Source organism: Mchenga conophoros, linkage group LG13 (assembly GCF_057382185.1).
Source record: "Mchenga conophoros isolate Kocher_MC1m ecotype Shallow Benthic linkage group LG13, M_conophoros_male_GT1.1, whole genome shotgun sequence".
Classification (NCBI taxonomy): Eukaryota; Metazoa; Chordata; class Actinopteri; order Cichliformes; family Cichlidae; genus Mchenga; species Mchenga conophoros.
In genome coordinates, this window is record NC_140538.1 from 15,395,073 (window position 1) to 15,418,006 (window position 22,934).

Sequence of the window (22,934 nt, forward strand, 5' to 3'; positions counted from 1 at the left end):
CAAAATGTAAATAAGTGATTTTATTGTTTTAAACTATGTATGTGGAAAAGTCAGATAGAGAAAAGATGATAAGGTGTAGCTGGGGATCGGTTGTTGTCAGTAAGGTAAATCTGATGTCACAATAGGTGATTATTATTTGATTCTGTTCTTGTTTTTCTCTGGCTAAATTGCTTTAATAAAATATCCTCCATTAAAGAAGTCTAAGTTGTGGACATTCCCTTTTTAACACTTTGTGAAACAGTAAGGGGAAAAACCCGAGTATTAATCCATTTTAGTGTGAGTCAGACTACTTGTTCTTTTTATTAAGAAGAATTATCATAAAAGAATTACAAAAATTTGAAAAGTCAATACCTACATTTTAAAATATTCAGTTAACAATAACTCAAAACAAATGTGACTTATTAAAAATAATAATACATCTGAGAAACATTTTATATATACGTGTTATTATCCATCTATCTTATGTATGAAATATTTTTGAGTTGTGTTATTATTTTTGAAGCCTACAGTGGCTGTTTTACTGTAAGTCTGCTGTATATTTTGATGATACCTCACCTGTATGATCCACTTTAAATGCTTGAATTATTTCATAACCATATTTGTTCAAGGATTCAATGATTCAAGGAAGCTGTATTGTCATTCGCATCACATGTTTACATGAGGTAGAACGAAACTACGTACAAACGGTTCCTGAGCGAAAAGAAACAGAATTTTAAAAAAACCAGATTAAAACAAAAATAATAACAGAAAACAATGAATAACAATAAAATAACAATAACAATATAAAACCGAATAACAAGTAATAAAGTAATACAAATAAATAGAGTGCAATAAATACTTTAGCAGCAAAAGGGAATAATGACCAGCATTGATAAGGTGACGATGTCAGTAAGTGTCAGTAGTGATTAAGGAGCTATAATAACAGTTCTTGTCCATTATGCATTAAGAAGTCTCACAGCTTCTGAAATAAAGCTGTTTCTCAGTCTGGTAGTTTTGCATTTAAAGCTCCTCAGCCTCCTGCCTGAGAGGAGCGGGACACAGAGTGAGCGTGCTGGGTGAGTGGGCTCCTTCATGATACAGGTGGCCCTCTTCCTGCATTTGCATAGAGCATAGAACACTCTCCACTAGTGATGTTCGATTCGTGAACGAATCGTTCAATACTCGAGAATCACTTTACTGACTCGTGAATCATGATTCACAAGCCCAACTGACTCACTGACTCATCCCTGTTGTTGTTAGCAAACTAATTCCATTAGTAGAAATATATCTAGCTTATAATTACAATTGTGGGGGGGGACAAAAGCATTTCTACTCTGAACTGGAAGAAAAAACCCTGAGTAGAAGCTCACATCAAGAAAATAGCTCCTCGGTTCAGAGTAGCATCGCTCTGCTAACATGCTAACAACACATTTGATCTACTCACCCCCTCCCTTCCTGTGCTGAATCATAGAGCGAACGAATCACTCACTCACTCACTAACCCCCTCCCTCCTGTGTTGAATCGTAAGCATAAGCGAATCACTCAGGACTCGCTCACCCCCTCCCTCCTGTGCTGAATCATAGAGCGAGCGAGCGAATCACTCACTCACTCACCCCCTCCCTCCTGTGCTGTATCATAGAGCGAGCGAACGAATCACTCACTCACCCCCTCCCTCCTGTGCTGTATCATAGAGCGAGCGAACGAATCACTCACTCACCCCCTCCCTCCTGGCTCACAGCTTCTTCTTCTTCTTGGTTGGAAACCAATGTTAAGGCGCATTGCCGCCCCCTGGCTCACAGTTCAGTGGACATTTAGATGAGAAAATATATATTTGACACACTTAAGGAAAATACTAATAAAATACAAATAAACAAAATAAATGTTTATTAAGCAATTTTGATAGGAAATTGCTTAATTTTAGAAATGTTTTTGCTCTTTTTCGCTCTATAAAATAGTTGTTGTTTTTTTTTTTTGAATCATTCATCTTAGCAGTGGGATTTACATGAAAAGAGAAACAAATTAAGTTTGAGTGAAAATGTAAAATTTTTGCACCCTCTGGTCAACTGACTCAGTGAATCAAATGACTCAAAAAACCCGATTCATTTTGGTGAGTGACTCATTAAAACTCGATTCAGTAAAAAGAATCAAATTTACCATCACTACTCTCCACACACATCTATAAAAGGAGATGAGAACAGAGCTCTCAAGCGGAAGTGTTGCATCTTTACTTAAATTAGGAAATAGAATCAAGTGTTTCTCTGTTCACTCACAAACATGCCTGCCCACCTCACTGTTCTGCTCATCTTTAGAATAGAATAGAATAGCCTTTATTGTCATTGTACAGAGTACAACGAAATTGGAGTGCCACTCCCTTGGTGCAAGTTTCAATAATAAATATAAATGTAAAATATAAAAAATACAAAAAAACAATCATAAGTACTCAAACAATAGTATGTACAATATATACAGAATAGCAGCATTAATATAATGACAGTATGAATAGCAGCATAATATAATGACAGTGACGGTATGGAATAGGTTCAATTGTTTTTGTGCTTATTTACTACGGTGATAGCTCTGGGAAAGAAGCTATCCCTGAATCTGTTTGTCCTGGTTTTATGTGACCTGTACCGTTGGCCTGACGGTAATAGTTCAAACAGTTGGTTGCTGGGGTGAGAGTGGTCCTTGATGATATTGCCAGCTCTGCTGAGGTACCGAGAGTTTGCAGTGACCTCCAGGCTGGGCAGAGAGCAGCCAGTGATCTTCTGGGCTGTGTTGATGACCCTCTGCAGTACTTTCCTGTCTGCAGCTGAGCACCCTGCATACCATGTTGTTATGCCGTACGTTAGGATGCTCTCTATGGTGGCTCTGTAAAATGTCACCAGCAGCCTCTCCTCCAGGTTGTTCCTCCTGAGCACTCTCAGAAAGTGGAGACGCTGCTGGGCCTTTTTAACCACCGCTGTAGTATTTGCAGTCCAGGAGAGGTCATCAGAGATCTGCACGCCCAGAAACCTTATGGAGTGTACCCTCTCCACACAGCTCCCGTGAATGTAAAGTGGGGCCGGGTCTGCTCTACCCTTCCTGAAGTCCAAGATAAGTTCTTTAGTTTTCGTGGTGTTCAGTTGGAGGTTGTTAACTGAACACCACTCAGTCAGTCTGTTGACCTCATCTCTGTAGTCCGACTCATCCCCCCTTGAGATGAGTCCAACCACTGTGGTGTCATCCGCGAACTTTATGATGGTGTTTGAGAGCTGGGTAGGGGAGCAGTCGGATGTGTAGAGCGTAAACAGGAGGGGACTCAAAACACATCCTTGTGGAGACCCGGTGCTGAGTGTGATGGTGCTGGACCGGTGGGGGCCGAGTCTGACAGACTGTGGTCTATTTGTCAGGAAGTCCTTGATCCAGAGGCAGATGGGGTTGGAGAGTCCCAGGTGAGACAGTTTCTGGACCAGGATCTCCGGGATGATATGATTGAATGCTGAGCTGAAGTCCAGAAAGAGCATTCTCACATAGCTTCCTCGGTGCTCCAGGTGACTCAGCGCAGTGTGGAGCGCTATGGTGATAGCGTCCTCGGTGGAACGATTTGTCCTGTAGGCAAATTGGTGGGGGTCCAGAGTGGGAGGCAGACCGGCCCTGATGTGCTGACAGACCAGTCTCTCAAAGCACTTCATCACTACAGGCGTAAGTGCAACAGGCCTGTAGTCATTTGGGCTGGCCACAGCTGTCTTCTTGGCGATGGGGATGATGGTGGAGGTTTTGAGGCAGGGCGGGACGGTGTTTGATGACAAGGAAAGGTTGAAGATTTTAGTGAAGACTCCGGTCAGTTCGTCAGCACATGCTCTGAGAACCTTTCCATGTATTCCATCAGGACCTGCCGCCTTCCTGGGATTCACTGACCTTAGAACACACCTCACTTGGTGCTCCCTAAGTGTTAGTGTGCCAGTGCTGGGGGCGGGTGGAAGTGGTGTGGCAGCTGAGGGCCTGGTCGTCTCAAAGCGGGCGAAGAAACGGTTTAGATCCTCAGCCAGTGAGGCATCAGTCCTAGATGTTGCCTGGTTATTGCTTCTGTAGTTGGTAATGTGATTGATCCCCTGCCACATTTTTCTGGGGTCGTTGTCAGCAAAGTGATCTTCAATCCTCCTCCTATAGGCAGCCTTAGCTTTCCTGATGCCTCTACTCAGGTCTGCCCTGGCCGCCCTATACGCAGCCCTGTCCCCTGACTTGAAGGCAGTGTTGCGGCTTTTTAGGAGGGATTGCACTTCGCTATTCATCCAGGGTTTTTGATTTGGAAACACCCTGACCCTTTTGTTGACGGTGACATTGTCAACACAGTTCCTGATGTACGAGAGTACAGTGTCCGTGTACTCCTGGAGGTTGTGGCTGGAGAATAAATCCCATACAGTTGTTGAGAAGCAGTCCTGCAGTTGAGAAAGGGCTCCTTCAGGCCAGGTTTTTATTGTCTTTGTCTGGGGCTTTGTTTTTCTCAGCAGGGGGGTGTAGGTGGGGGTGAGGGACATGCAGAGGTGGTCAGATCCAGCCAGGTGGGGGAGGGGTGTCGCTCTGAAAGCATGCTTGATGTTTGAATAGACATGGTCCAGTGTACTCAAAGGTCATCACAGGAATCATTTAAATACTTCATGTTTCACAAGCTACTGCCAGCAGATGACAAAACTAATGATTATAAAAATGTGTGATGACAAACACCAAAAAACCTTCAGTGTGACTATTAAAAATTTGACATATTAGGACAGTCATTAGTGATGTGTTGTGATGAGATCAGGCTTTCTGTAATTTACATTTTCACATTCGAGACAGGAAGAGGAAGTAACATAACATAAACTGGTTTAAAGTATTCTCAGTTATCCCCAATATAATACAACTATGTCTTTGTATTTAAAAATATCAGCACACTTTCCCCCCAAAGTGCAGAATAATAAAACTATTTTAAATGCCTCAAAGTGTAAAGCATTCAATTTCTATTCTGACATACAGGTCATTTAGTCAGTGATGTGGACAGCATGTGCAGTTAAATTTTAATCATAAAAGATATGAAATTGGCAAATAGTAAAAGAAGTAAAAACAAATCAAACTGTTTCTTCCGTCCTGTGTTTCCTTCATTTGCTTGTTGTCCTAGTATGTCATGTTTCCATTGTGATTTAATCACCTTTTTGTTGCTTTTCCTTCTCAATTGTCATATTTGTTATGTTCTACAACAGGGTGAAAAACGGTCACAGAAACACACTTTAGCTAATCAACACACTTTTTTTTTTAATACTAAACCTATATTTGCTTTTTTATCCATATCTATGTTATTGGACTCTTTGTCACTCACTGCTGCAGCATGTTGTGTGCTCACATCATCTTGTAGCCTATTTTAATCGCCTGTATAAAACAACATTATAAAACCCTTGTGCTTTATTCTTAAAAACATACAGCTTTATTGCACAGTTCTTTGTTACGTTTGGCTGCCTTTAACATCATTGACACGATGCCTGGTTTAAATGAAATAAAGAAGCATCAAAAGCATCAACATCAATGCATAATCCTGACCTCTAGTTTCAGGATTTATGAGAACTCACAGCACTTGTTTACCTTTTTTTGTTTTTAAATTTCACTCATGTACTGTCAGTGTTATTCAATATTATGGGAATGCATATTAATGTTTTCTTGTAGCAATAAGTAAATCAGTCCATAAAGTTGTCAAGTAGTGGTCGAGAGACCGCGGAGATTGGCTTTAAAAGTAAGATCCACCCACCTGTTCTTCGCTCAGACGTCCTTACTTTCGTGTCAGGAGCTCGGATACCTTCTGATCGTCAGCCTTCCTTCACCGTAGGTTCCGTAAGTACTGTGTCTCTTTGCATTCTGCCATGTTCCCGCTCCGTTGATAACACCGATTTCTGTCCGAATCCGCGGTTTGCGCTCTTGGTGTTACTAAATTAAACTGTGTGCATTTTCCAACCCATCGCCAGGTCTTTGCCGCGTCTAGTCAGCACGCAACACGGGCGAATCCGTGCGTCCCCGTACTGACAAAAGCTTTTAAATGTTGTGGATGGTAATTTCTATACCTACTCTACAGCAAAAGATAAAAAATAAAAAATAACACCTGATAGCAGAGGGATTAGGAGGAAGGAAGGACTGTTGCATTTGCATGTTGCATTAATTTAAAAATAGATGCAGACTTGACCATGTCTAATTCCACTCACAGCCATGGCTGCTCATCTCATCGTTCTTTTCCTCTTCAGTGTGAAAACAGGTTGGTGACCTCATTTTTCAAAGGTTAATGTCAGCAGATGAAAAAATTAATGACTGTTATTTATTTTGTTTTGTATTATTCAGTTTTATACTTGACAATACTGTAATGTTTCTACATGTGCAACATAGTTGTGCAAGATAAGTAAACAAAGAATGTATTAAGTAAACATAACCATCAAAACACTTTGTTCTTTTTGCAGGAGTTCACAGCACAACTGTAGTCAGTAAAGTTTCAGTAAAAGCTGGAAAATCTATCTCCATCCCATGTTTCTATCACTACCAATACAGAGACCATGTGAAGTACTTGTGTAAAGGATATTTTTGGAGATTCTGCAAATATGCAGTGAAAACAAATGAAGCAGACCCTTTAGGAAAATATTTAATCTCTGATGACAAAAAAGAGCAAATTTTCACTGTGACTATAAACCATCTGACAAATCAAAACACTGATTACTGGTGTGGACTGAAGAATACAGCACTAGATAATGGAGTGTATTTTCAGCTGTTAGTTACCAATGGTAAGTGCCTATTTTTATAGTCCAAATTTTTTTTCTTAAAAAATTTGAGTTTTTCTTAGAATATTTTTAACAGTGACTGAATGTGCTTTTATTTGTCATTTAAACCTAATGAGAATCGATATGAAGTCAGAATTACCCATTATTTTATCATTAATCCATTGTTTCCATTTTTGTATTCATTTTACCTTAAGGTACTCCCAGTCTCTATGTGGATCATCAGAGGATTACAGGATATATTGGAGAAAACATAACCATCAGATGTCACCACAGTAACTCTGGAGAAATGAAGTGGTGCAGGCTGGGCAGGAACTGTGTGACAGGATCATCTGGATCCATAGATGGAACAACAGTGACCGCTCATATTAGCGAACCAAATGTTTTCACAGTGACCATGAGTGGACTAGGGACGAAGGACAGTGGCTGGTATTGGTGTGCTGAAGGCGACATTCAGATACCAGTATATTTAACTGTTACTGAGAACACTAGTAAGTACTGCAAATTATAAATTCTACATGTATGTGAATCACATCCATTGTAAATGTTAGTACTCTAAGAGATATTAAGACAGTCATTGTTACAGTACTCTGCTGATGATGTTCTTTTTTGAATTATAGCCACCACCCCTACTACTACTGGTATTACTATTCACACTGTTAATGGAAATGGAAAATTTACTACAATGGAGCAATGGAATAATTTTACAATAGTACAAAATAGACAACACAGGTCAGATTTTGTTATTTTTTTTATATGCAGCATTTAGTAATACTATACTTTTTAAGGGAGTCTGTATAATGATTTTTTATTTTGTTTTGTTTTTTTACGGACTAAATAAAGCAAATTATCTTTTTTTGAACTGCATGTTGCAGAGCTTCATTTCCTTCAAAGATCCTCATCATCCCTCTAAGTGTTTTGATCGTGATCGTAATTGTGGTGCTGTTCATCTGGTTTATACTCAGACACAGTAAGTCTCACTGAACTTTGATTTAGATCTGTGGAAAATTTACTAGGAAATCTTTAAAATGAAATGAATATTTAAGTTATTCTGCATCATACACAGAGTTAATAACAGCAGTTTTATTTTACTAGAACAGAGCAAAGCAGAATCATCAGCCACAGCAATGGTAAGTTATACTGACTGTTTTTCCCCTTCTGGGTATTGGTACATGATACTAAAAAAAAAATAGGAAAAGTACATCACAGGGCAAACTTTCATAATGACAGTTTACTGATGTTTTACTTGTGTTATGTTCTTCAATGCAGGTTGGAGAGGAAGTAACATACTCTGAAGTTAGAACCAAGAAAAAACGTTTACCCAAGGTAACCAACTACAGCAGTATCAAGCAATTAAATTTAAGAATTTTCATTAAATATTTCGGTCATCTGACAGTACATTAGATGTGTAAACTATTACAGATTCATTTCTAATATGTCTGAGAAAAATCAATCCTCATAGGGTAAACTGTTCTTGTGTGTTTTTATAACTTGAAAAATACAACGGCAGCTATCAGAAGAAATTAGATCATGAGTAAAAAAGCTGTATTTTGCTTCTGATAAGTCAAACCTTTATCTCTTTTAATTTTTTTGAATACTGATATTTTGTCAACAACACTGACACCCTGCACTTACAAAAGTGAGAGTGCTACAGTAGCAGAAAAGTCTGCTCCAGTCATGGAAATGTGGGAAAAATCACCTGAGGTAATCCTAACATGGTACAAATACACGTTTATCTTAGGAATACAAGTAGGCTTCTTCTTTTTTTTACTTAAAGCACAGCAGAAGTGTAAAGTGCTCAGTTTCTACTTTTCATTTTTCAGAGTTCATTTGCTGAAAGTGACATGGAACTCGTGTATAGTTCTGTTGTTGAGAAACAGCGTAATAAAAGGGTAAATATTAAAAGACCTGAAACCAACCACACACCGTTTCTCACTTCCTTTGTTTCCTTTTAATTTGGTCACATTTTTCTTTGCTTTAATTCCTAATTGTCAGATTTGTTTCTATTCCCCAACAGGCTGAAGGAAAAGAAACAGAAGTTACATACAGCACATTAGCTAATCTCTACTGAAATGCTTTGACATTCAAACATTTATGCAATCTTAACTTTCTCTGTACCTATGTTACTGGAGTCCTTGTGAGACAAATGATAATGGTAATGTGTTATCTGATGCCATCAACATGTTATGTAGCAAATATTTTCTTCATCTTTTCAAAGATTTTGTAAAAAATCTATTGAGTTGTTCAAAAATCAAAGTTGTTGTCACAGGCTGGGTCTTTGACCCTGCATTTTGTGTTCATTTTGTTTAGTGGATTTTTTTATATTCTACTTCTTATTTAGTACTTATTGTTGGTATTATTAGTTAGGATTTGAGTTGACATTCCTTTATGTTAAGTTCATCTAGTTATCTTAAAGCTCCTAAATTGCACAGTGTTTAGTCCTTTGTTCATCAGGTCCTTCTTTGTGTCATCGCCCCTTGTGTTTTAGTCTCCCTCGTTGGTTCATGCTGTCAAGTTAGTATCATGTCTGCATCACATCATGTTTCCTTTTTATTTTTTAAAATCTTGCTTCAATGTTCTGTGTGCTCAGTTTACACTTCTCCTGTGGTGTTATTATGGTCTATTGTGTCAGCTGTTTTCTCATGTGTTTTCACTTCCCCTAAACTTCCCTATGTGTATTTTAGTCTGTGTGTGTTCTTTCAGTCTTCGTCAGATCGTCTGTGTTACCACCCATCTCGTCTTGTCAAGTTTTTTTCATGATTTTTTTGTTCTGGGCATGTTCACGTTTCTAGTTCATGTTTATTGATGTCGTAGTTCCTCTCATGCCCCAGTGCAAAATCATGTTCATAGTTGTTGATAGTCTGTTCTAGTGTTCCCAGTTTAGGATTTAGTTTAGTTTTCGCTAGGGATGGGTATCGAAACCCGGTTCTTGTTGAGAACCGGTTCTCACTGTTTCAGTTCCTTGGAATTGTTTGCCATTTTTATCGATTCCAGTCGCCCTGAATGACGTCACCACGTTGCAGAGCGTCATTTACCTGGCAGGAAACATGGCGGCTCAAACGCTCAAAAGTTTGGTTATGCTTTACGAGAACGGATGACAACAGGGCAACTTGCAATACTTGCAAAGTAGATACTTCATTTAAGGGAGGAAACACTACGAATATGCAAAAGCATTTGCTCACGAAACACACGATAACCTTAAATGAATGTCGTGTTTTTAATTCCGCTCCGGACTCGTGAATCTCAACCCAACAGCAGCGGTAACGTTTGCACGTCCTCTCCCGTTAATGCAGCAGGTAAATAATACTAACAGTGCATATTATGTTAGCGCGATCTGCCTTATTACAAAACCTGCCATTACTGTGCATTTAGGTGACCATGATGAGAGAGACAGAGTCTGGCTGGCTCAGATGCTAGCAGTTGTCGCTGCAGTCTACCGTTAGCGTTTCCTTTCAGGCAAGGATAGACGAATGTCACCGAGCAGTGACTAAGTTTGTGGTCAAAGGCTTGCACCCATTTGCCACAGCAGATGCCCCGATTTTCAGTAAGTGAATGTGTTTAATTGTAGGCAGGGACATTACTGGATATTCTTGTGTAATTGCTACTGAATAATTTATGTTACCCTTTGTTATTGCTACAGAAGAATATTTATTTTATTGCTTTACATTTACAGTTTTTTTCCTGGGGACCCTGTGACACCCCATTGAAGAGCCATAGGCTGGATCTCTTAAGATCTCACTGCTGGGTTTGTAAGGCCATGTTACTCCTAAATTTCTATCTTGTTCAAAGAGAAGATATAAAGCAAAGTTCTAAGCTAATCGACCTTAGTGTTCTCCTTTTTTTAAAAAGAATCGATAAAGAATCAAATCGTTAAACAGAATCGAAAATGGAATCGGGATTGTGAAAATCTTATCAATACCCATCCCTAGTTTTCGCTACGGCTCATGTTGCCTTGTTTTGTTTCTTGTAATCAGCTGTAATAAAGGCTTGTTTTCACTTTAACACTCAAGTCAAGTTCTTTGTCCCTTTGTGTCTGCTCTTTGGTCTGTTAAACTAAAACAAGAAGCATAGACCTGTCCTTTTGCTCTAAGCATCAACATCAACATTTGTATTTGTTGTACTTTGTTTATCTAGCTTCTAAATGATGTAGATGCTTGGTTCTAACTTACAACAATTTATAAAATTGATGTAACTAAAAATAAGACCACAAGGAACTAGTAGCAAGGCACGTTTGAAGTGTTGGATTTTGCATACATTTCAAAATAGAGCCAGACTTGACAGCGGTTCATGTAGTTTTCCACACACAGGCATGGCTACTTATTGTTTTTCTTTTTCTCTTTAATGTACTTGAAGGTCTGTCACATGAGTTGTTTAAATACATCCTGTTTCAAAGGCTAACATCAGCAGATTATAATAAATTTGTCAGTAAAATCCAGTAATGTAATGGTGAATTTTTGAAGTAAACATAATCATTAAAATAAATTACATACATTAAAAAGTTATTTGTTCTTGTTGCAGGGGTTACAGCATAACTACAGTCAGCAAAGTCTCAGTAACAGAATAAAAATCTATGTCTCCATGATTCCCAATATAAAAACCTGTACTTTTGAGACACATGTCACTGGTACATGTGCTATAATGCAGTAAAACAAACAAGCCATACATTTCAGGAAAGTATTTGATTTCAAAAAAAAAATAGCGCATTATTCTATGCAGTTGAGATTTATGAAGGGGTTATGTTTAAATTAAACAAATGTATCTTTATGGCTCCGCCTATTTGTATCCATATGGTCATCAATCCAGTCCTTTTTAGTCACTTCAAGCGAGTTTACAGGACTGTGATGTTAAATTTCTTAGAATTACTGCTGTCCTCTTGGCTAAATTTCTCTTAAAAAACACATTTTTGATGTCAATGACACTTTTTGCCCAGATATAAACTGATTGCAGGGGCTGATAGGAGCTTCTAAGTAGGGTAGGTAGGGTAGGGTAGGGTAGGGTAGGTAGGGCTGGGTATCGTCACTGATTTAAAAAATAGATTCAATTCTGGTTCACAAGGTCCCAAATCGATTCGATCCACGATTCGATTCGAATCGGGGAAATATTGCCTCAGACAGAAATATTATAACTCTGATCACTTATCAGTACATGTCGATATTTTTATATCTATAAAAAGAAAACTGACACTTGTGAGACTTTATCAAAGGTGTAAGCATCACAGCAGATTCCTTTGTGTCAAAGTAACTGAGGATAAAACACAGAAAAACGTGAAGGCAGTTTTCCTGGTCTGGGATTTTATAGCAGATGACCTTATGTCAGAGATTTACAGTTAACAAACAGTCAGGTGAATAAACAACAATGAGACACTTGTGTAGGTTAACGTGCTGCACGGGTGAAAAGCTCAGAGCAAATCACACCGAACTGCAGTATTCGTTTATTTTTATAGGTTACATCGTCAATATGCAAATATAATCACATTTCCTGTTACGCAGGTCCTGATGCTGTCGGTGTGCAAGCTGTGTGTGTAAGCTGTGTGTGTGTGTGTGTCACAAAGTATGTGTGTTGCAGGTCAATTTCTAAGAATAATATAATGCAAGTTAACTTCTGCGGATATGTATTTCTGTGCTGGTCTCTTGTCAGTGTCACAGGGTCAGCTTCCTGTTTTAACAGAAAACTGTGTCTGGTGAAATATGTATAACATAACTTTTGAAGCATAAGCAAATAAAACAATAAAAACTCCCTAACACCTTAAAAATATTGTGCAGTCAAAAACAAAGTGAAGCAGAGCAAAGTTACAGAGGTTTGATTAGAGACACAGCTAAGCATTTTGAAATTTTTCATAATTTTAAAAAGTTTAAATTTTTTTTCAGTATTGAACAGCAGAAATGAGGCTTTCTTGTCGGAAATAAAAAAACAAACAAACAGCAGCCGACACCGTAGACTGGTGGGTAATAAATAAGCGAATAATGCAAAAAACTTTTTAGATGGGAAACTATTCCTGAGAGAGAGAGAGAGTTCTACATGAAGTGTGATTTTATCGTGGTGGAAGCAAAACAGCAAAAGTCAGAGGAAATTCGTGACGATGTTTATGTGAAGCGAAATGTGAAGCGTAGTTTGGATTGTCTTTGGCTGCTGGTTCAGTCAATATTGTTTGGAGAGAGATAAAACCTGCAGCTTCAGAATCTAGCACAAAAAGGACATAAACACAAAGCGCCTGCTGACGCTTCAAAATCAGTGAGCTGTCGGCTTTCAGCCCCGACGCCGTGTCCGCGTATGTGCCGTCGGGTGAGAAACATCTCAATTCTCCAAAAGGTGGCAGAATTTCTACCCCCTGAAAGCTGAGAACTCAGGTTATCAGGTTTCAAGGGGAGTTAAAGTTGGTCAAGTTTTCTTACCTTTTCATCAGTCTGTTTATCCACTGGTTTTTGGTTTATGAGGAAACGGGTTGTATATTTGTGCTTTCTCATAAAAACAAATGCTTATTTAGTTCTGTGATGTTCAACTTTATTTTTTATTATGACACCGAGAAAACTACGGTGGCCCCTAGAGACAAAGCACGTACAAACTCCAAAACACTTACAAACTGCAAAACACGTACAAATTTCAAAGCACGTACGAGCTCCGAAGCACGTGCAAACTCCAAAACACATGCAAACTCCAAAGCACAAACAAACTCCAAAACACTTACAAACTGCAAAGCACGTACGAGCTCCGAAGCACGTGCAAACTCCAAAACACGTACAAACTCCAAAGCACAAACAAACTCCAAAACACTTACAAACTGCAAAGCACGTACAAATTTCAAAGCACGTACGAGCTCCGAAGCACGTGCAAACTCCAAAACACATGCAAACTCCAAAGCACAAACAAACTCCAAAACACTTACAAACTGCAAAGCACGTACAAAACTCCAAAACACATGCAAACTCCAAAATAGGTACAAAATGCTATTTCTATAGGGGCCACCGTAGAAAACAGATCTTCACGTAGAAAGACCTGTTGATGGAGATGGCAAATAGAGGAGAGAATGAGGGAAGGAGGGGGTAAGGTAGTGATGTGCGATACCACTGATTTCCTTTCCGATCCGATACCAAGTAATATTCAGGGTGGTATCGACGATACTGATCTGATAACGATACTTTGTACAAAAACTTATTTTATTTATTGTATCTCAAATTATAGCGTCATAATGATTACAGGACATCAGATTACTTGTTCTTATCACTTAATAATGCAGGATTCATCATATAGAAATAAAAAAAAAAAACTGAAGTTGTGCGCTATTTGAACACCTTGCCTGCCTGCAGCAGGCAAAGGACTCCGTGAGAGACGTCTGTCTCGCCCTAGCAGCACCTGTCCCTCTCATCCTCTTCAGTTTGCCTCAACATACGCTTGTCATATTCTGTGATATGATTTACTCTGAGGTGTTTGACAAGGTTAGTGATGTTGCCACAACCATACATGCCAACCCTCCCAATTTTCCCGGGAGAATCCCGAATTTCAGTGTCCTTCCCGAAAATCTCCCGGAGCCACCATTCTCCCGATTTTCCACCCGGACAACAAAATTGAAAAACCATATCGCAGAATTCATAGCGCGACCCAGCCAATTCCAGTTTCCAACAATGGTGGCAGCTGCTTAGTTTTAATATTACTCTTATTTCTCTTTTCTGGGTCGCAAAAAAACTTTTAACATATTTTCAGGTGAGGATGTAGCTGTGTAAACTTCAAATATCTGAGCCGACCGACACATCATTTTCAAACCCCCGCGGTCTTTCGCTACTCGTGTTAAACATGATATATAAGTCACTTTGATAGCTTAAAAATGTTATTGTTTGGCTTTTTCAGTGTTTTATTTGTTCGTGGGTAAATCGGTTTGGCTGAGATTAAAGTTATTAGATTAGATTAAATTAAATGTAACTTTATTAATCCATCCGGTGGGTTCCTCCGGGGTTTTCACACAGCTGAATAAACGTCAAACAGAAAACTGATTAAACAGAAGTGTGAGACTGTCGAGAGTTTACGTCAGCGCCCCGTTATATTTTAGATAGCGAGGAGCAGACGGCAGCATTTCACTCCACCGAGGGAGCTCGTGACATGCTTTCTTTAGACCGCGAAGGCCGGGTCCTCAGGTGGAAGCAGCCTCTGAATTTGGACACCCCCACTGTTTCCAGGCCAGCCAATAATAGTGGTGACATTTAATGTATTTTATCTGATAAATAAACCCTGTAAAATTTATTTATCACCCCCCACCCTAACAGCCCTTTTGAATATCTCCCTAATTCTGAGGTCTCAAGGTTGGCAAGTATGGCTACAACGCCTCACTCTTGGAGCACTTTTTTGCCACATGTATCGCAAACCACGTCTTACCTGTTTGTGGAGGTAAAATACGTCCACACATGACTCCAATGACGCGCAGCCATTGTTGTGAGTGCACACGCCAGCGCCTGCTGATTGGTATCGGAGGAATCGATATTTCAGGATCGATCCGCACATCACTAGTGCAAGGAGGATATTAGTGGAGATGTGAAGGGGGTAGACGAAGGTCAAGGTCAAATTTATTTATATAGCACATTTCCAGACAGACGATGCTGCACAAAGTGCTTAACAATATAAAAACGCCATTAAAAAGAGACAATATAAAACAATGATGGGACAATAAAAGAATTAAAACAATAACTAAGACAATTAAAATAAGACCAAAATGCTTGGGTCACAGTGTGTTAAAAGCCAGGGCATAAAAATGTATCTTTAGTAGTGATTTAAATTGATTAAGTGTTTGTGCAGATCTAATCTTTAGGGGGAGACTATTCCAAAGTCTGGGACCTGCCACAGAGAAGGCTCTATCACCACAAGATTTGAGACTAGTCCAAGGGATGGAAAGCATTAATTTTGAGCTAGACCTCATGGTTTTTCCTGGAGCTCACACAGGTAAGAAGGGGCTCGGCTGTTAAGTGACTTAAAAACAAAAAAGTTAAAGTTTAAATTGGAACCTGCAGGAGACAGGAAGCCAGTGTAGAGAAGCTAAACCAAAATACAATGAATTGCAGTAGTCCAACCTGCAAGTAAGGAAGAGGTGAATAACACGTTCAAAGACATTAGTCGGGAGGTATGGCTTTACCTTGGCTAGCTGTCTTAACTGAAAGAAGCAGGACTGCACTTACCTGCACCAAGACACCAAGGTTTTTTACATGTGTTTTACAATAGGAGGTAAAGGGGCCCAGAGTGCTATCGATGTGATTATTGACTAAGTTGCCGAAAATGACAACTTCAGTTTTATTTTCGTTTAGCTTTAGAAAATTTAACAACATCCACTGTTTGATGTCGTCAAGGCAGTATAATAAGACCTGGGGACAGTCTGACCCTGTTCTTTGTGAATCCTCTCAAGTTATTCATATATTGTCCTGGACTTTTTTATGCTTCTGCTCAAGCTATGTATATTTGCCTTGTACTTTTTTCTTCTCTTCCTTCCTCAAATTCTTTATTCTTGTCCTCTAGTTTTGTCTTGTCTTCCTGCAATTCTTTATTTTTGTCTTCTAATTTAGTCTTCTCTTGCTCAATTTCTCTGATTATGTCCTCCAACAGTGGCTGCAGCTTTGGACTTCTTCCAAATGTATCTGCCTTAGAAAATCCTGGTACTCATTTTCTGCTTCAATTCTTGTGTATGCCTCCAGCTTTTCCTTCAAGTCATACATGTCTAGCTGATTCCCGTCTTCTAGTATTTTGTTTTCTTGTTCCAGCTTTTCATATCTTTTCTCCAGTTGCATGTATTTGGACTCCATTTCTTCTCTAAGAGCTACAAGCGCATCCTTATGGCATAAATTCCTCCTCTCTGCCAGAAGACCATTTAGGCAACTTTTCAGTTGGTACGTGCTCTCTCGTAGATGTAGGTTTTCCCTCCTGCAGTTCTCAAAAGCTCTTCTGAGACCATTGTATTCACCGGGGGACCGTACTGCCCACTGCAGTGAGGAGGAGGTCCTCTGAATCTCAGTTGATAGTTGTTTTAAGACATAGCAAAACAAACCAACGCAGTTCTTTTTTTGTTCAAGACGAATAGAAAATCTTTTTAGAGACAAATTCAAAACTTGTTTAAATGCTGTTAGAATTGTGGCGATGTGAACATCTAACCGGCGAAAACACACTAAAAACGATACCAAACACTGTGGTTACTTCACAGACTGCACTTCATCTTAACATTAAAACTTTCTATATGCAAATTAGGCTGAGACGGCGCTTGTCTATCACGTGACATCAAATCTGACTTAAAACAATTTTTTTTTTGAGTGTATTTATTTTGCCATTTTCAATAAAGTTTTAATGTCTCATTCTTCATCATATTTAGGATCCTTCTTACCGAGTGTTTACATAAGGTGTCCAAGGCCAATATTTCAGAGAAAATGTGAATACTGTTTATATTATAATAGTGGTGCTTTGCTATTACTACCAGATAGTAATAGCAAATATCCAGATAGCAAATATCCATTGAAACAATGTTTAGTCAATATCAGTTGATTCTATTGAATCAACGTTGAAATCTGATATTGGCGTAACATCACTCTTATACGTCAGAATTTGATATTGAATCAATGTTGAACGCTGTTGAACCTAGGATCTTTGTAAGTCAGTCTGGTCTCTGAGTTTCCCTTTCTGTCTTCATCAAGTCTGCATTTCTGTTCCTGAATTCTGCTATATCTTAATAGTGTTTTATTCTGTGGGCATTATGTTCCGTTTTGCTTACCTTGGTTCTCCACGTGTCACTTCTTTGCCCTTACCTTATGTGCATGTTTAAGCCCTCAATTTGCTTCTTTTCTTTGTTGCATCATCCATCATATTAGTGTGCTGAGTGTATTTCATGGTTTTTGTTTGCTTAAGACTAAACTGCAGCACTTTTAATCTAGTTCCTCCTACTGTAAAGTAGGCACTAAAGCTGATCTGCCAGTGTCTTACTAAGAGGATGGTTCTTTGGATAAAAGGGGGAGCAAGCAAGTCAATAATCAAGACACAGGGATGATGTAGGTCTAATCAGAAACTTTATTCCCAGGCCAGGGAGCACAAATAAAATAAAACTCTCAAAAAACATACTTAATAGAATGTCTTCAATATACTAATATCCCCCAGGAATAAACCCAATTTTAAAACTGCTAGAAATACAATTTTCTACGTGCACTAAAATCCTCTGATGTAACTACCCCACAAATCCAGATAAATGTTCATTTTTGGTCCACCAGCCGGCCAGAAACTCCTCCAGAGCGGGTTCCACGCCAGCCTCGTCCCAGACAGACGAGGAGGAGCCTCCTGTCCCCCTCTCGTCCCTTCACTGGGCCCATCACATCCCAGCTCGCATTCTACACTGGAGTCCATCGTGGGATGCCACCACGGTACCCCTCGCGTCAGCACAGATAAGAGCCAGAAAAATCATCCTGGAAGCGGCCCTGGCTTATAGTAATGGTGACCCTCTATCAACACAGCTGCATCCGGTGAACAACAGTAGAGACAATACTCACGAATGCAGGCAGAGGTATACCTCTGCCCTGCTGTGAAACGCACGCGCTGTCTCCTACTGTTGCCTTTCCTGCTGTTGCCGTTCCTGCTGTCGGGACTGGGTCACTGCATCACGCTGACCAGTCCATCTCCAGATGAAGCGCCGCAACCCCACGATCAGGCAGCATGTCCCTCTTTTTCACCTGGCCTTCTTGTGTGCATTTCATTTCTGGGGCATCTCTCCTCCAGTGTTCAGCTAGCTTCCTTTTAATAGGTCTTTAGACAGCTGATAGGCCACCTCTGCACACACCCGTGCCTCAGCAGGTGATCCCTATCAGCTAGCGCCCAGCCAGTCCACATTGTATTAAAACAATGTCAAATAACACACTAAAAACATGCAATACAAACAGAATAAAATCATGCAAATTAAACTACACACAAATAAACACTAAAATCCAAATAAAACCAATATAAAAGATAAATACAAATTTACATTTTTTGACATATGGTCTTCATTTTAGTTACTTGTAGACTGGGTGTGAAGTCAGGCATCTACAAGATATACAAGTGTTTATTTTTTTTGTTTTGGTTTTTTCACCTATGTTGTACGCATAAATTCAGATCATGAAAATAGATGACATGGACAAAACTACTGGGCCAACAACAAATTACACTTACAGGAGCAGCACAGCCATGGAAAACCATGTCATGAAGCTCCAGAAGGCACAGTTTTTATGCTAAGGTTGATACCAGCGGTTCAGAGCTCTGCAGTGACCGGATCAGAAGAGCGATGGCAACGTTTATGCAGTATATGCTTCAGAACTCGGTGAACCTTTTCTATAGATTTACATGGTTTACCACTTCATAGCTGAAACGCTTTAGTTCCTAAAATGCTTCCACATTACAATAATACTACTTACAGCTGATTGTGGAATATCTACAACTATCTAAGAGTGTACAATCTAACAGTCTGTAATACTTCTTTATTACAAGAATGAAGAATGGTCTTGAAAAAAAAGAAATTATCTTGTTTACAAAACAGTTAAAAGGGTTAAGGTTAAAAGTTACTACATAACAAGTAAATGAAGGAAGATAACAGAGCAGCAAATACAAATACTCTAGTAATAAAAGATACAGAAAAAAGAGATACAACTCTTTAACATTAAAGTTTTAACATTAAAATATTTCAGCTAATGTGCTGTATGTAACTTCCGCGGCTTTTTTGTCACCCTGTTGGAGAACAGAAGCAAATGATAATTAGAGAGAAAAAGCAAAATATGACCAAATTCAAAGTGAAACATGTCATATCAGGACAACAAGTAAAATGTGTGTGTTTGGTTTCAGGTCATTTAATATTTACCCTTTCAGTACACTTCTGTACAACAACTGAACTGTAAATGATTTCCACATCACTTTCACCAAATGAACTCTGGAAGAGAAGAAATATAGAAATTGGACTATTTACAGTTCTGCTGTGCTTTAACAAAAAATAGATTAAACTCTACTTGTATTCTAAAGTGTAAATGTGTAGTTGTAGTATGTTAGGACAACCTCAGGTGATATTTCTTCTGCATTTACAAATCTGGTGTGTCAGGTATCAGTGTTATTGACAAAATAACAATATTTAAATGAAAGAGAAGGGGTAGAGGTTTGAATCTTCAGAAGCAAAATACAGCTTTGTGATTCATGATCTAATTTCTTCTGATAGCTGTTGTTGTATTTTGCAAGTTATAAAAAATACAAGAACAGTTTACCCTATGAGGATTCATTTTTCTCAGACATATCAGAAATGAATCTACAGCAGATTACATATCCAATGTACTCTCAGATGACCGGTATGTTCACTGAAAATTCTTAGATTTGAATTGCTTGATGCTGCTGTAGTTGGTTACCTTGGGTGAATGTTTTTTCTTGGGTCTGACTTCAGAGTATGTTACTTCATCTCCAGCCTGCATTGAAGTACAAAACACAGTTTGAACATCTGTCAAACTGTAATTATGAAACCGTTTTACTTTCTCTATTCTTTTAGTATCATGTACGATGCCCACATAGAAATAAATCAGTACAACTTACCATTGCTGTGGCGGATGATTCTGCTTTGTTCTGCTCTAATAAAACAAAATGACTGTTACTGATTCTTTGTAGCAATGCACAATAACTTAAATGTTGAACTATTTCTAAAGATTTGCAAATAAATTTGAAATGGATTTTAATCAAATTTCTAGTAGACTTACTGTGTCTAATTATAAACCAGATGAACAGCATCACAATTACAATCAAGCTCAACACACTCAGAGGGATGATGAGGATCTTTGGGTCAAATGAAGATCTACAACATGCAGTTTATAAACAGAATTTAAATGAATAAGTAATAATAGCATCTGTAAAAATGTTTGTAGAATCTTTCTTACACAAAACATTTTACCACTAAATACTGCATGGAAATATAAAGAAATGAAGAAAAAATTATCTGACCTGTGTTCTTTATTTTCTTCTACTGTAGAAATGTTCCATTGTTCCATTGTAGTAAATGTTCCACTTCCAGTAACAGTATGAATAGTACTACTGCCAGTAGCAGTTGTAGGGGTAGTGGCTACATTTCCAGAAAGAACATCATCAGTACAGTACTGTAATGATTATTATGCTAATACCTCTTACAGTCCTAACACTTAGAATATGTAGAATTGCTGAATTTTTTTTTTTACCTGAGGTAGTAGTACTAGTAATTGGCTTCTCAGTAACAGTTAAATATACTGGTATCTGAATGTCCCCTCCAGCACACAAATACCAGCCACTGTCCTCTGACTGTAGTCCACTCATTGTCACTGTGAAAACATTTGGATCTCTCATATAAGCGGTCACTGTTGTTCCATCTATGGATCCAAATGATCCTGTCACACAGTTCCTGTCTAGTCTGCACCACTTCATTGCTCCAGAGTTACTGTGGTGACATCTGATGGTTATGCTTTCTCCAGTATATCCTGTAATCCTCTGATGATCGACGTAGACACTGGGGGTACCTTGCCGATAAAACAAATATCTAATGAATTAATTAAAAATAAGAGCACATTCAGTCTTTCTGAAAAGCTTACATTTTTCTGAAGGAAATGATAAACTATTTGAAATGTGCATGAAAATAGGCACTTACCACTGATAACTAACAATCGAAAATACTGTCCATAATCCTTTCCATTATCAATCTCCACCACACACCAGTAGTCAGTGTTTTTATCTGTCAGTTCGTTTATAGTAACGGTGAAAATTTTCTGTATTTTGTCATCAGAGATTAAATATTTTCCTGAAGGGTCTGCTGTGTTTGTTTTTACTGCATAGCTGCAGGATCTCCATGTATGTCCTTCACACAAGTACTTCACATGGTCTATATATTGTGACTCATAGAGACATGGGATGGAGATAGATTTTCCAGCTTCCACTGATACTTTACTGACTGTAGTTATGCTGTGAACTCCTGCAACAAGAACAAATAAATAAATATAAACAAATTAATAATCTTCATGTTTATGTTTAATTAAAACATTCTTCTTTCACTTGTCTCTTGTACATTTGGACACTTAGAGTATTGTTAAGTACAAAAGTGAATAACACAAAATGTCTTTAATGTAATAATCTGCTGAGATTAGTCATTGAAACATGAGGTATTTAAATGATTGCTGTGACCAACCTTTGAGCACACTGAAGAGGAGAAGAACGATGAGATGAGCAGCCATGCCTGTGAGTGAGTAGAATTAAAACACATGAACCACAGTCAAGTCTGGATCTATTTTTGAATTCGTATTTTTGAAACGTGCAAATGCAACACTTCAAACTGCCTTCCTCCTAGTTCCTCTACTATAAGCTGTATTTTTTTTCTGCTGTAGACAAGATATAAAAATTATCATCCACAATATTCAAAATCTTTATGAACTCATTTACTAATAAGAATATGCATTTTCATAATATAATAACACAGAATAACACTGAAAGTGCAGGAATTGGGAGTAATATAAAAACAAAAATGTTTAAAATGCGCTATGAGTTGTCACAAAATCTGAAAATAGAGGTTAGGATAATCCTTTGATGCTGATGCTTACAGCTTATTGGGGATAATGAGATTATTTTATTTATGTGATGTTATCACCTCTTCCTGACTGAGAAAATATAATTTACAGAAAGATTAAACAGTGTCAGCCTGATCTCACTTGCAACACAGAATGCAGCACTCAGCATTTAATCCCAGACATATTTACTTATTGAGTATAATATTTCACATTGTAATTTATTATTCTTTTAGTACCATGCTCACAAGGAAATAATTCGGTGCAATAAACAGAGTGCCGCCCTGTGGGGTTTTTTTACTGTGACAGATCAAAATGTCCATGAAAATGGCCTCGAAATTATTGTAATAAATTTACAATAATTATTTACCTTAAGCAGGTAACACTGTGTTAAAATGTCAAAAAAAATACCAAACAACTAAATACACAAAATCTTTATTTAAAATCGATGTCATGAAAGTTACGTTCTCTTTCTTGGTTATGTTATATTCCTGGACATTTTTAACACACATTTTTAATGACTGTTTTGCTGTGTTTCTGGCTTAAAAAAACTAATAAAAAAATAGTTACTTCTGTTAAAGCTGTAAAGGATTTTCCCTCATTTGCATCTTTTAAGGCTGCCTTGCACCTGGAGAAAGCATGCCCTTTCAGTATTTAATTA

The 22,934-nt window shown here is 38.3% G+C and overlaps 2 protein-coding genes across 5 annotated transcripts; one reads left to right on the top strand and one right to left on the bottom strand.

The window, feature by feature from the left end:
* Positions 1 to 5,769: 5,769 nt before the first annotated feature.
* On the top strand, positions 5,770 to 10,745 carry LOC146561009 (polymeric immunoglobulin receptor-like). 4 transcript variants are annotated; one of them, XM_085296672.1, is made up of 10 exons: positions 5,770 to 5,817; positions 6,185 to 6,232; positions 6,432 to 6,749; positions 6,941 to 7,234; positions 7,364 to 7,475; positions 7,619 to 7,713; positions 7,839 to 7,873; positions 8,013 to 8,069; positions 8,567 to 8,635; positions 8,761 to 10,745. In XM_085296672.1, the coding sequence occupies exons 2-10, from the start codon at positions 6,187 to 6,189 to the stop codon at positions 8,812 to 8,814; spliced, it is 1,080 nt and encodes a 359-aa protein (XP_085152798.1). In that variant the 5' UTR covers positions 5,770 to 5,817; positions 6,185 to 6,186; the 3' UTR covers positions 8,815 to 10,745. The 4 variants fall into 4 exon arrangements, 2 of the variants coding, with proteins under 2 accessions (XP_085152798.1, XP_085152797.1); XR_014894829.1 differs by having other exon boundaries at positions 5,778 to 6,232; positions 7,844 to 7,873; XR_014894828.1 differs by having other exon boundaries at positions 5,778 to 6,232; positions 8,013 to 8,447; positions 8,761 to 8,813.
* An 8,436-nt stretch (positions 10,746 to 19,181) lies between these two features.
* LOC146561010 (uncharacterized) lies at positions 19,182 to 21,505 on the bottom strand. Its single transcript, XM_085296677.1, has 8 exons — positions 21,367 to 21,505; positions 20,924 to 21,258; positions 20,694 to 20,811; positions 20,453 to 20,547; positions 20,292 to 20,326; positions 20,111 to 20,167; positions 19,579 to 19,647; positions 19,182 to 19,448 (listed from the first exon to the last, which is right to left on the bottom strand). Exons 2-8 carry the CDS (start codon positions 21,144 to 21,146, stop codon positions 19,395 to 19,397), a joined length of 651 nt encoding a protein of 216 aa, XP_085152803.1. The 5' UTR covers positions 21,147 to 21,258; positions 21,367 to 21,505; the 3' UTR covers positions 19,182 to 19,394.
* Between the last annotated feature and the right edge of the window lie 1,429 nt (positions 21,506 to 22,934).